Source organism: Molothrus ater, chromosome 16 (assembly GCF_012460135.2).
Source record: "Molothrus ater isolate BHLD 08-10-18 breed brown headed cowbird chromosome 16, BPBGC_Mater_1.1, whole genome shotgun sequence".
NCBI lineage: Eukaryota > Metazoa > Chordata > Aves > Passeriformes > Icteridae > Molothrus > Molothrus ater.
In genome coordinates, this window is record NC_050493.2 from 10106496 (window position 1) to 10119558 (window position 13063).

At 43.2% G+C, this 13063-nt stretch overlaps 2 protein-coding genes across 2 annotated transcripts in view; one reads left to right on the forward strand and one right to left on the reverse strand.

Moving 5' to 3' along the window:
• LOC118692613 (uncharacterized) overlaps positions 1-6117 on the forward strand; it is a 72850-nt gene extending 66733 nt beyond the window's left edge. Inside the window, exons 63-68 of the mRNA XM_054516598.1 lie at positions 679-881; positions 1304-1493; positions 2139-2248; positions 2459-2466; positions 4619-4759; positions 6015-6117. Of these exons, the coding sequence (XP_054372573.1) occupies positions 679-881; positions 1304-1493; positions 2139-2248; positions 2459-2466; positions 4619-4759; positions 6015-6030 (668 nt within the window). The 3' untranslated portion in view covers positions 6031-6117. The remainder of the gene's footprint in view (positions 1-678; positions 882-1303; positions 1494-2138; positions 2249-2458; positions 2467-4618; positions 4760-6014) is intronic.
• A 4407-nt stretch (positions 6118-10524) lies between these two features.
• RMI2 (RecQ mediated genome instability 2) lies at positions 10525-12434 on the reverse strand. The gene is given in 4 exon segments (XM_036392455.2): positions 10525-10934; positions 11471-11760; positions 11762-11927; positions 12164-12434. Coding segments are annotated over 4 exon segments (876 nt in total). The 3' UTR covers positions 10525-10785.
• Between the last annotated feature and the right edge of the window lie 629 nt (positions 12435-13063).

Sequence of the window (13063 nt, forward strand, 5' to 3'; positions counted from 1 at the left end):
TGGTGACTCCACCTCTGCTGCCTCTAGGATGAGCAAGCTCAGCCCTACCAAAGCTTCATCCACAGTACTGCCTGTAAAAGTATTGCTAAATGCTAAAGGAATGCACTAGCAGTCCTAACTGTCCCTTAGAGAGAATGGCTTTTCCAGAAATCCCTTTTTAATGGTTTCCTCCCAGTACAGGGAGACCCAACAAAGGCCTGTGAAAGCAGCTCCTAGTGACCCAATAATCTGAGTCATCTATCAGCAGGGTTTCCTGGATTGCAGCTGTTTGATGCACTGATTTGGAAGGGTCATTTTTGGAGACAATTTTTGAGAATTAATATTCTTGTGTTTTCTGCATAAGAATGTATAATGTGTGTTTATAAATATGACTGTCAAGTAGTACAATGACAAACCAAGATGAGCTCTGAATCCCAGTTCAAGTTTATCAGAGTTTTATGGTACTCAGGTAAATCTATAACAAAAAATTAATCATTAAATTGTTTTGTTTCTGAGAAAAGTCTTTTTGCAGAGCAACTACATTGTAACTAATTAAAATATAAGTGTAGTAATGTCACTGTAATAAGTTGAGAAATTATTTAAGAGTATGACAACAAGAAGCTGTGTGTTGCAGTATGTGCAGCCTTTACTGCTCTGTGGAAAACTCACTGATGTTTCTTCTGAAATACCATTCTCCAGTTCATGCTATGATAGTTGGGAGCAAGCATCTTGTGACTTTTGATGGAAAAATGTATGATTTGGCATCAAAGTGCAGTGTTCTTCTTGCCAAGGATTTTGTTCACAGTGCTTTCACTATAATACTAAATGAGGAAACTAGGAACTCAAGATCACTGTATGTGGAGATGAATCAGACTGTGATCACCATCTACCCACGACTAAAGGTAGGACGATCAAGTCAAACATTTTTTATTTTTGGCGAAAATTTTCTTCAACTGCCAAAAAAAGTTTTTAAAATATTAATGCTCAAAATATAGATCAGAAGCACTCTCAGCCAATGGCTTTAAAGTAACAGCTTCTTAAAAAGAAAATACCTCTCCAAAACAAAACCAGTTTACCTCAAGGGCTGCCTCTTTGCTCTCTGTATATGACAGAAACTTCTCAACTTTTCTCTGACATGGTCTAAGCGAATGGCACTGAGAGGGAGACTTTGTGCTTTTGCTCTTGCAGAAGTTTAACACTACCCTGTTCTTATTCCCTTAATTCTGGGCTAAGTAGGCCTCATTGCACCTGCAAATCCACTGTGCTTGCCTGTGACTGAACTTTCCCTGTGACAGGTGTGAAACTGCATTTTCATTTAAAACAGATATCCAAGATGTATAACTTCTCCTTTACGGAAGAGAACTGCCAAGTCCTGGATCAATCCCTTGAAAACAGTACCATGAATTCGAGGCAAGGAATCAACAAAATAGAAGTATCTGATCAGAAAGGAGTTTCTGTCTCTTGTGACTTTCAGTATGATCTCTGTACTGTCACTCTGGCTGGGTGGCACCATGGTGAGCATCAATCATGCAGCTGTTGTCAGCTGTTAGTCATTTTGCTATCTCTCTAAATTATCTGTATTACTGGTAGTACCAGCATCTGTGCTTTCACTTTTTTTTCCCCCCTCTTCATTTATAGACACCCTGGAAATGGCCCTAGGCATTCCCAGTAATTGCCAAATAGAGCATGGAATGCACCATTCCAGGGAGAAGAGCAAGTTCTGGGTTACTGTTGATTCAATGCTATAAGGCAGACAGAAATCAGAGGCAGAGGTACTGCAGTCAGCCCAGCCCCAAAATGTCACTGAAATCTGCTCTAGAGCAGGCTTAGCATGTCAGACCTGCAAGACAACTACAGAGGGAGGCCCAAAACCTCACAGAGGTTTTGGTATACTTGGAATGCATTCATGTAGCATCCATGTAGCCTACATTATTCTAAAATTCACCCTCCACAGATCAGCAGAGAATGGATGTGATGCTGTGATGTGCTCAGGAGCCCATGAGCAGCTGAGACTCGAGATGGCAATGCAGGCTGGGCAGCTTCCCCTCTTCCACAAGAGAGCTGAACCTGCTGGACAGAATAATCAGAGACAGCTGCTGTAATAGTCCTGCACCTACCCCTGACAATTCCTATTTTACTCCATTTCAATTTTCTCCCAGGTGTTTCAGCTGGGCTTTTTGGTACCAATGATAATGAAGCTGGGAATGAATGGATGGTGCCTAATGGTTCCCTCACTGACAACGTGAAAGAGTTCACGCAGAGCTGGCAGGTAAGGAGCTGAGGGGCTCCTGTGTGCAGGGCTGCTGCCAGAGGGCACTGTCTGACACGCTGGGCTGCCTTACATGAACCAAAGCTCGAGAGTGAAAACAGCAGCACACTCCATTGTTTTGCTGTGTCTAAGCAAGGAAAAGGTTGCACATATTTGCTAAAAACTTTTCAAGAAATCCCTATAAGTAGGCATTGAATATTTTTGGCCTAGGTGGTAAGGTAAAACATAGAGGTGGCTGTTGCTGATTTTAGAAGAAACTGTTATTGGAGCTAAGTATCTTTGATGTTTTCCTCCTTAGAGCACCTTTCCCTGGAATGCAAGGACAGGTGCTACTAGGTCTGGGCCAAATCTGTACCTTCATCACTGAAGATTTCTTTAGAGCTGTTAGTTCTAGCTGGGTATGTTGAGCCTCTTAATTTTCTTTGTTCTCATGCTTCACATCTCATCAATAAACAAAACTTTAGAAACAAATCTGTAAGTATTTGAAAGTAAATTTGTTCTCCATCCCCACAGCACTAAGTATTCAGACCTTTCTGGAAGGTTACCTGCTGCTGTCAGTTACTGACTTGCATAAAAAGACTCCTATAACTACCATAAATAAATGTTGTAACAATTTTATACCAGTACCGTTATAGCTCTGCTTAATTAATGTATTCTGTCATCAGCTGCAAATCATCTAAATACACAAATGTGCAGTTGTACAGAACCATTTGTGAGTGCAACCTACCAAGAAAAGTAGCCTTAACACACTCTCAAGCCATGTTGACAGGATGCTCTAAAGCCCTTCCAAATCCAATTTTAAGAATCTATTACCAAAAAGAAAAGGAACCAGCATCTTACTACCACAAAGATTTTGTGACTCTTCCATCTATCCTGTCTCACAGATGTCTGAGTTCTGGAAGCAGAAATCTCATTTTCAGTCAGTACCCTACTGTAAAACAGAGAATTGCTTCATGTATCTTCTTGCTGTTGCAGAGATACAATTAATGAGCTTGCAGCCTATATTTATGTTAATAATGGGGCAGGATCCCAATGTGACTGACCATAGGCACGATTTTCTTTATTGCTACAAATATTAACTTCTAATATACTCATAAAAATGCAAAACTCCCCAGAGACATTGAACAAAAGAATCAGTTAAAAGCAATAAATAAGAAACTTAGGGTGATACAGAAGTAGGGCAGTCCCGAGTGCCCTTTAGGGGCAGAATGGCTGCCCTTGCACTATTGATTGGAAGGGCTCACACTGAACTGTGAACTCTGACTGCAGCTTGTTCCCAGGAGCTTTATCACAGCCTTTGTCATGCACTGACCTTGCAAAGGACGTCAGCAGAGCTCCACCACCACAGGGCCAAGGCTGCACAACAGGAAGGGACAGTGTCTGACTCCTTCAGGATGAGGGTTAGCACAGTGTAAACTGCCAGTTCATTTTCCTTAGGAAGTAAAGTAACTACAGTTTACACTTGCTTAAAGAACTTCTTGGTGGTGTGGTTTTATTGTTCTTTTTTTTAAAGCCACCTTTACCTATGAATAATCCAGCAAGGGTATGAAGCTTTTCTTTTCTCCATGAGAAAGATCTAGTAAAAGCATAAGTTTGACCTGTCAGATCTATATAAAAGAGAACTAGCCAACTACCTGCTATGTCAGCAACTACACACCAAAATCCTTCAGTGAATAACAGAATCAATAGCAAAAGGAAACAAGATCTAATCTGTGAGGTGCCTCTCAATATTAATGAACAATAAACATTAGAGCAGGGTACTGAGCTGCCCATATTGCCCTTCAAACCAGCTCACACTGGAAATCTGAAGAACTCATCCTACCCTGATGTGCAAAAAAACCCCAAAATACACCAACTTCAGTAATTCTGTTTTCCCAGGTGAATAAGTGCAGTCTTGTACAGAAGAAAGAGAATCCATGCCCAATTACAGCTAAGCAAAACATCTGCAAAGTGTTCTTTGAAGAACCACATTCACTTCTTAGGAACTGCTTCAAAGTAGTAAGTAGAACTTCAGCCAGAAGCACTGTCTTAATTATGTGTCATACTTCCAAGGAGGTCCCATAACCATTGCAAGGATATAGAAGTTTAGTTGCAGAGAACTTTAGAAGTAATCGAAACAGCAATCCAGACAGAAAAGGTGTTTTTATCATCATAAATATAAATGGTGTTTTTTGGCATCCACAGAGTAGTGGCATGACTGCATTGCTCTTTAGGATACAGGTCTAGAATTTGGAAACAGAAATAACCTCTTCACCATTAGGAAGGAAATAAAGGTTTATGAATGGTCCTAACCAGGCAGGGGGGAGGGGACACAACCCAAACCTCTGGGTTTTCCTGCACATCCCCCCTAACCCCTCCCTTTGTGCCCAGGTGGAGCCCTGAGCCATTCTACACCATGTGCACACAGGACACCTGTGACTCCCCGGCCTTGGGGGCTGCCTGCAGCTTAGCAGCAGCTTTTGTTCATTTGTGCAACCGGAATTTTGTCCCCGTGGAAATCCCTCCACAGTGGTAAGTGTCATTTCTTTTACCACCCTGAATATTCTGACTGCATTGCTCCAGTACTTACATGTCTGTGACGCAAGAACACATGAGAAAATAAAACTAATTACCTGATTTCTTACCCATTAAGGAACGGACTAGTATTTGCAGATGGGTTTGTTGGCCATAAAATAAAAGCCTAGAATAAGAACACTCACTGTGTCTGTAAGTGCATCACATCACACTCCCACACACTGAAACAATGTTGGGTGTCAGTATCTGCCTGAGCTGTTCAGGTCACTCAGCTCTTAAGCAGTGGATGATCAGGACATTTCTGGGCAGTGTCTTGTAGGCAGCAAGTGGTTTTAGCTCCAGCAGTTACAAAAACTCTTCAACATATAAATATGAAATACTGAGACAAATTTTGTTAAATCTGACAGAATATTCAGTTGAAAATAAAGTTTTAGAATAGCTTGGTAGCTGAATGATTGCAGTCAGTGTGTGCTGCTAGTTTGCCTTATCCCATTTCTGAGGAAAAGGATTGGAATGAAGGTGGACCACAAGCTCAGTTGACGAGAACATGCTAATGAAGAAGCAAAATACATTGGGGACGTACACATGAATCACCATACTGAAGACAAGAAATACTTTTTATCTATTTAGCTAATTTTATATATCCAGTTTTGGACACCATGTTTTACTTAAATTGTGAACCAGTTGAGAACAGTCCTGGGGAAAAAACTGAAGGGTTGAGGAAAGACATGAGTTAAATCTCTAAACATGTAAACACTCTAAAGAGAAGGAAGTTGAACAGACCAAACTAAGGGAGAATTAGGTTTAACACAGTGAAAGAGTCTGGTTGGGTTACTCGCACACAATAACTGATAACCAGCAACAGTCATGCCAGCAAAACAGAAAGTGGCTGTCAGCAGAAACAACCTCTGCACTATTTCCTAGAAATTCATACTTGTCAAGGATCTTCCACTGAAACAGCTGAACTACTCAGCCCTCATAAACTTTAGAAATAATGCTGCCCTTTTCCTCCTAAATGTGAATTTATCAAACATGAGAGAACCTTACATCTCTATTTCGGTTTAGCGATCTAAGATAAAACCGCATCTAAAATGCTGGAGTACTTTCCCCACAGTGTTTTGATGTCATAAATATATCTGATGCTATTTTCCCTTCAGAGATTTTTTTGTATTTCACTGTAATGAGAGCTTGCATTACATGTGATTTGTACTTACTTATCACTTACCTGGAGCTCATCTCTTCTTCATTTCAGCTCGAGCCAGTTCTGAATGGCAGATAGCAGCCCTGAAGATGGAAGAACCCTTTCAGCACCCAAACCAGAACAGTTATTTTAGGCAGACAAGCTAGAGGCAAGAAGAGGGAGAGATCAGTAGAAGTGTGAATGCATTAGTGTTACCTGTGAATATAGTGAAGTATATATGGTATAAAAGGAAAGATTTCCACCCAGAACCCCTGAGGGCAAGAGGAATTATTTCAGTATATTGACAAGAAACTATAATCAACCAGAAGAAATCTGACAGGAAAGTATCAGTTACTTTAAAAAAATTCTCCCATTCGGTGGCAAAATTGCCTCTCCACAAGCCTTGAACCATAGCACAAATACACTGAAAAGCTGAGAAAAGCTCTCTTCCAGCTCAGATTAGTACAAGTGGACTACTTTGTAAAAGTAGCATCATCAGCTTAGAATCAGCAGAGATGCTGACTTCTTTTTTCTCCAGAAATGAAACTCCACTGTTCAGCAGTTCTGGAGAAAGTTATCTATCTTTTCCAGGGAAGTGCTCCAACACACAAGAAGGCTAAGATAGAAATAAGATGGGTAAATAATGGAAAGCAGTTAATATTTTTTTTATTTTTATGCTGGTTGATTTTTGTCTTATTAATGTACACACTGTTAAATGAGAAACAGCCTTCTTGGTTTCTGTGCACCAGTTTCACATTTTCCCTTTGTGTCTTTAGAAACCCCTTGTCAGCAGTGAGTTGATGTGTTGGGAAAAGGTGACCAATATCTACCCTACCCATGAAGTAACCTTAGGGTGTTATTGCTGCTGTTGTGTGAGTGTCTCACACATGATGAATCCCCTTCTGTGTTGTAGGTCACTTGATTTAAAAATTGCATCACCTTTCTCCACACAGTGCCTGGAATGCAGCTATTCCTTGGTGAAAGGTAACGCTGCAAATGCAATGTTTGTGTAATATGCAAACATTGAAATAATGGTGTTTGGTATGATGACATCATGCTAATAAACATTTGACTGCTTATTTTTACGCTGGAGTACATTTTTATTGATTATTTGTAACAACAAAGTTGCACTGACCTCTGCAGAGAGTTGGCAGTGGCTGGGTTTGGCTCACAGAAAAAGCAAGCAGCTGCCTCTTACCTCGTGTGTGCTGCTTGCAGCTGCACTCGCTTTCTGAACACTTACTCTCTAGCTTGGTACAAATGAAAACATGATTCCTACACTAGTCAGGAAAAAATCCTGCAATTTTTAGGATTCCCACACACATCAGATGCTAGAAATCAAATCTTCCTCTGTAATAATTTTATACCTGCACCCTTGTAAAAAGCCAAAATAGTAATAAATATTTCTGGAAGCTACAGAATATTTATACCAGTTACTGATTAAAAAAAACATATAATTTTCTCCCCAGTCACTGAATGTCACTTCACCCCCCCAGCTAAGCACAGCAAGAATCTCTGAAAAATGTCCTGTGGTGACAGTTTCAGAAATAAAAAAAAAAATATCAGCAAGTAGAGGAAAAGATTGAGAAAAGCTCAGTCAACAATACAGAAATACAGGAATTTAACTAAATGCTAACTGCTGATAACAACACTGAGCTGACTGCAGACACCAGATCTCTAAAAGCTGCTCTAAAAGTGATATAACTTATCACTGGTAATAAAGAAGCCATTTAACTACCAAAAAACATTTTTAACTGCAGCCATGTCACTCAGTCCAGTTGTTTGGTATCTCTGAGCTGTTCCTATGTTCTCCACATGCACAGTTCCTGTCTAGATACTCTTCAGAGTCAGGAACTTGTACAGGCCCTGGACACACCTCAAACCCTGAAGCTCAGCAGGAGCCAGACCCAGCCTCACTCCAACCCTAGAGCCACAGGCCAGCTGGAAACCCTGCTGACCCCTGGGCTGGGCTGGAGTCCCTGCTGACCCAGGGCACTTGCCTGCACACAGGGCATGTATGAGACACCACCGGAACTGAGCAGGGCTAACAGAGCCGCCATCAGGGGTGAGAGAAGAAGAAAAGAAAAAAAAAACTCCAAAAGACCCCACACTTAAATGAAGTGCTCAGGTCATGTTCATAATTGGAGTTTAGTACTGATTTATAGATGTCATGAATAAAACCTTATCTCCATGTTTCTGCACTGGCAGCTGTGCCTCTCCTCCCTGTCTGACTCTGCTGTTAATGCAAAGGCAAGGGCTCTGTCACACCTGTTCACCAAATACCTGCCACAAACACAGCAGTGTCACAGGCCACGAGGCTCTTCAACTGTGTAAACCTTTTCATGAACCACTAAAACCATCCATCCAGACTGTTTTTATGTATGCCTTATTTGCTGCATGGTAATGCCTCACCTGGGGAATTAAAAAATGGAGCCCACACATCACCCTCCTGCCTAACAGGGGAGAGAGAGATGGCAGCCCCTATCAGCAAACACAACAGCAGAGACAGGGGGCTTGGGGAAGCCCCTTCAAGGCGTCCCTGGAGGGAGGGACAGCAGTGCCTCGGCAGGGCAGTGTGCCAGCTCCACACCAAACAGCCCTCGGGCCAACTGAGACACCTTTGTGATTTCTCATGGATGAGAACCTCTGGAGAAGAATCACCTTGGAAAGGTTTGACTGAAGCATTTATCAGATCAATCCATCAGCTTCAGTACTTCAAAACTGGCTTTTATCTCTGCACTAGGCCTGGCTTTACCAGGAGTAACCTTTCAGTAGATAACTACTGGCAACACTGCACATTATTGAACACATTGACTGAAGTAATCCAAACTATGCACTGCATAGCTCAGGGGTCTCCCCACCACACCACACCCAGGAATTCCTGCCTGTAACTGCTGCTGTGAGGGCACTTTGAACACACCTGCCCACAGCAGCTGTCCCTGCAGAGCACACACAGCTTCAGTGGTGCTTCCCAGTGCAGTTTTAGTGCTTACAACTCACCTCCAAGATGTTCTTTAGAGAGAATCCCACAATCTATAAAGGTCACAGAATTTCTACATATTACACCAACCCCAAAACAGATGTAACAAGAGCTCAGCTTTGACCTCCTCCTCAACACAGGGCTACGGAAGCCCCTTATCCTCTAACTCCTCAGTTACATATTCTGCTATGTAACAACAACAAAAATCACAAACTCATGTTCTACCTGCAGAATTTGAGACACAAGGTGAGGAAAAGGAAGAATTCCCAGTACCCAGTAGAGCCCCACAATGCTTAACTGTGGAAACCCAGAAGCAAGGCCCTTCAGCCCAGCCTTAAAACAGCCACCATCAGCCTCTCATTAGGTGAAGTACAACAGAGCTGGGAGTCAAAGCAATCTCCAGCAGCCTATTAGTTTAGAAATACAACACTCACACTGGCTAAAAGAGTCTTTTGCTTTGAACTCCTAGGAAAATAATTTTAATATGAACTAGTTACCAGCCAATATGGCAGTCACATGGATTATTTCTAAAGGCTACAGCACTCCACAAACAGATTTTTTGCAGAATTACAAACAAGAAATAAACCCAGACTGCCAAAAGTCTTTATCTTTGTATGTCTTGGCATTTCATCAGCAGGATCTCAAAAGCACAGGACTTCCACTATCCAACTGCCTGTGATGTGGTCTGGTTTGGAACACCAAACTCAACACTGGAATTGCACTCTGAAATCCAGTCCTTAGTCTGCAAAGAACTCAAATCTTTAAAGGGTGCTAGTTAGTTTCCACATGTTTTGAAAACCTAGTCCCACAATTAAAAAATTTAATTACTACCATTTGATTTTCATCTTAAATTGTAGAGCATTCAATCAGAGAGGCTCTTCTCTTCCAATATGCATTCCTAATTAACATAACTCTATTGCTGGACAATACAGTCCCCAGTCACAAAGCCATTGCACACAGATATTGCAATGCATTTGTCAGGACCCAAATTCTCTTTAGACAAGATGGAAAATAAAGAGTAGTAACATTTCTACCTTTTAAGTTTCTTGATGTGATTTCATAGTTTGATTTTTTCAGAAAAGGAATTATAAGAATAGAATATAATTTAGAATTATTTAAACAATTAAAAATAGCATACACTGGAAGAAAAAAACCTTCAAAAAGAAAAATGCACTTAGGGACAGAACACTTGTTTCTGGAGGTAAAAAGTATTTACATCCTGCACCTGAAGAGCCTATTCCAAGGAATCCAGCATCACATCTTTTCATTAACTTCACTTCACTGGAACAGAGGGGTCATTACCACTTTCAGTATTTCAGAAACTAGAGAGGTATTTTAAGTACAAGACACTGCTAATTGTTACCAAGAGACACCTGTCTTACAAGCAGTTTACAACCACAGTAATTACTGAAATAGAAAACACAGGTGAAAACAATTATTTCCAAGCACAGCCTAAATGGATTGAAACACATTTTGCCTTGATGCCAGGTACTGAGTTCACCCTGATAACAGGGGTCCTGTGCAGCCCTTGCTGCCATGAACACCCTGCTGTAGAACAACTGCCTCAACATGAGCCCCCCTAAACAGCAGCTAACACACACAGAAACAAACATACAGGCTTTTTAATAGCATGGACATCTTAATCAAAACATCCAATAGGCACTGCTCAAACATGTTGGTATGAAAACACTGGGAGACATGAACTGTGATTATTGTCAGATAAGCATTGGTCCCTACGCTTCACTGAGCCCAACTTCTCACTTTGGTTTACTCCAGGAGTGGCTACACAGAATAGTCCAATGTTCTGCACCAAAAAGCAAAAGAAAACAAATTTCCAGTTCTTTTAGGCAGAAAGTAAAAGTATTAGGGGATGACTCTGTGCAAATCCTCCACTTCAAGGTTCCACATATTCTTATGAATGGGGTTTTCAGAGAGATCTGTCATCTTTATTGCTCGAAGAATGGGCTCGGGACTGCAGGACCGCACCACACCCATCACCATTACATACTTCCCTAAAAAACAAGTAAGCATTAAATTTAATTAACCTTTGTATTATCATTTAAATTCATAAACCAAATTACTTAAAGCCAAGTAAACAGTGCAAATTGAAGATGCTGATATTTGTATGAAAACTCAATGAATGAAGATTGCTTAGAACTAAATTTCAGAAAAAGGCTTCATTATCTGTACAGTCACTTCTACGGCATATTTAACTACATTTCCACATACAGTAAGAGCTAAACACAAAGTTGTCGTGCTGTGTGAGTGGACTGAGGATAGGTCAGAAGGCTGAAGTTTTAAGCAATGGGCCTTTTTTGTACTACAATTCCTGCAATACTGCAGACCAACACTTCTCCATTTGAACTGGCAGTTCTGATGAAGGGAAGAGAAGGAAAATAAAGCAAGAAAGTGAAAAGAAAAATCGGAGAAGAAATCTCTCTCCTGGTTCAGGGCCTCCTGCAGGGGGCCAGGCACGGCCGCGGGGCCTGGCCGGGCGAAGGGGATGAGCCGAACCACGTTAGAGCGGGGGTCCCCCCGCCCGCGGTACCTGCGCTGAGGCACGGCCGGCCCTGCGGCACCTGCTCCACGCCCAGCACGGTGAAGGCGCCGCTGCCGTCCTGCAGGCGGGCCGTGCCGCCTTCGGTGCCACGCTGCACCTCCAGCACGGTGCCCTGCATCCACACGGCCCGCAGGGACAGCGGTGCCCGGCCCGCCGCCGCCCGCCGCAGCTCCCAGGTGCCGCCCGCGCCGCGCTCCGCCCGCCGCAGCTGCGCTGCCAGCACCTTCACCGGCGGGCCCGGCGGGCCCAGCGCCGCCCCGGCCATGCTGAGGGCGCCTGAGGGCGCGCAGCCGCTGAGGGCGGGAAGCGCGCGGGCCGACCCGCCCCTGAGCGGCGGCAGCGCTGCAGCTGCGCGACGGCCTGCGCGGAACGGGAGCTGCCGGGCGGGGCGGGCGGCCCACGCACGGCGGGGCTGGGAGCGTGCGGAGCGCAGGCGGAGCCCCCGCTGGTTCAGCCGACCCGTCAGTGCAGAGCGCAGGGGGTGCCCCCGCTGGTTCAGCCGCCCGTCAGTGCAGAGCGCAGGGGGTGCCCCCGCTGGTTCAGCCGACCCGTCAGTGCGGAGCGCAGGGGGTGCCCCCGCTGGTTCAGCCGCCCGTCGCCCTCGGCTGCACCGTGTGCCAGCCCCCCGAGCCAGCGCCCCTCACCTGGATCAGCCCAGAGCCTGACTGGCCGTCATTTTACCTGGCTTTAGTTCAGGAGCGGCCCCTTTCGTGCAAAAGACCGTGTGAGCTGTGCTCGGTGCTCTGGTTCGAGCCGAGGGTGCCGCTGAGCGCTGCCCCTGGCCCCTGCCGGAGCCAGCCCGGCTCCCCCCCCTGCTTAGCGGCACCGGGACACGGTGCTCACTTGCGAGTTGATGGAGCTCCGGTTTCGTGAGAAAACAGGAAAATGCACATGCTGATTTTCCCAGGGATGCTCTTCTGGCGAAATCCGGAGCATAATGCACTGAAACCATGGGCAGTTTTAATATGGGAGACTTGAATTCCAAATCTTTAACCAATTTATATACTGTCTGTTTATATTACCGACAGGCTAGTTCACTTTGCTGTAGTCTGGTATTCTTGAAATGTTATGTTTTCTTTCGGGTGGGTGGGTTGATATTTAATGTAGAAAATAAGCCAAGAAATAAACTAATGAAGAAACAGGAGGATGGAGCAAAGACAAGAATCAGGAAAACCAAAGGCATGGGTTAATTACTTTCACAAGTCCTATTACCTACAAAAGTGCAGAATGGGTAAAAATACACTGATTGCAATCATTCTTCTTTAGAAGAGCTTTTGTTCTCCATTAAAATAGGCAGTTACTTTATTTTAAAAATCTGTTTTTTCCTGAGTAGCAAAATACATCAAAAGACCTTTTTACCTACTCACCCATCATGTTGTGAATTATTTATTCAGGTTTTTTTTTTTTCCAAATATATTTTCTGTTTGGAGACATTCTGTAAATGGGACCGTATTCTTTTTATAGTGTAAGGAAGCAGTTAATTTTTTGTTACCACTTACAGTAAGAATAAAACATAATATTGGTAATAACAATAAAAACACTGACATCTAAGCACAATACAGAACCATGTAATCTGGCAAT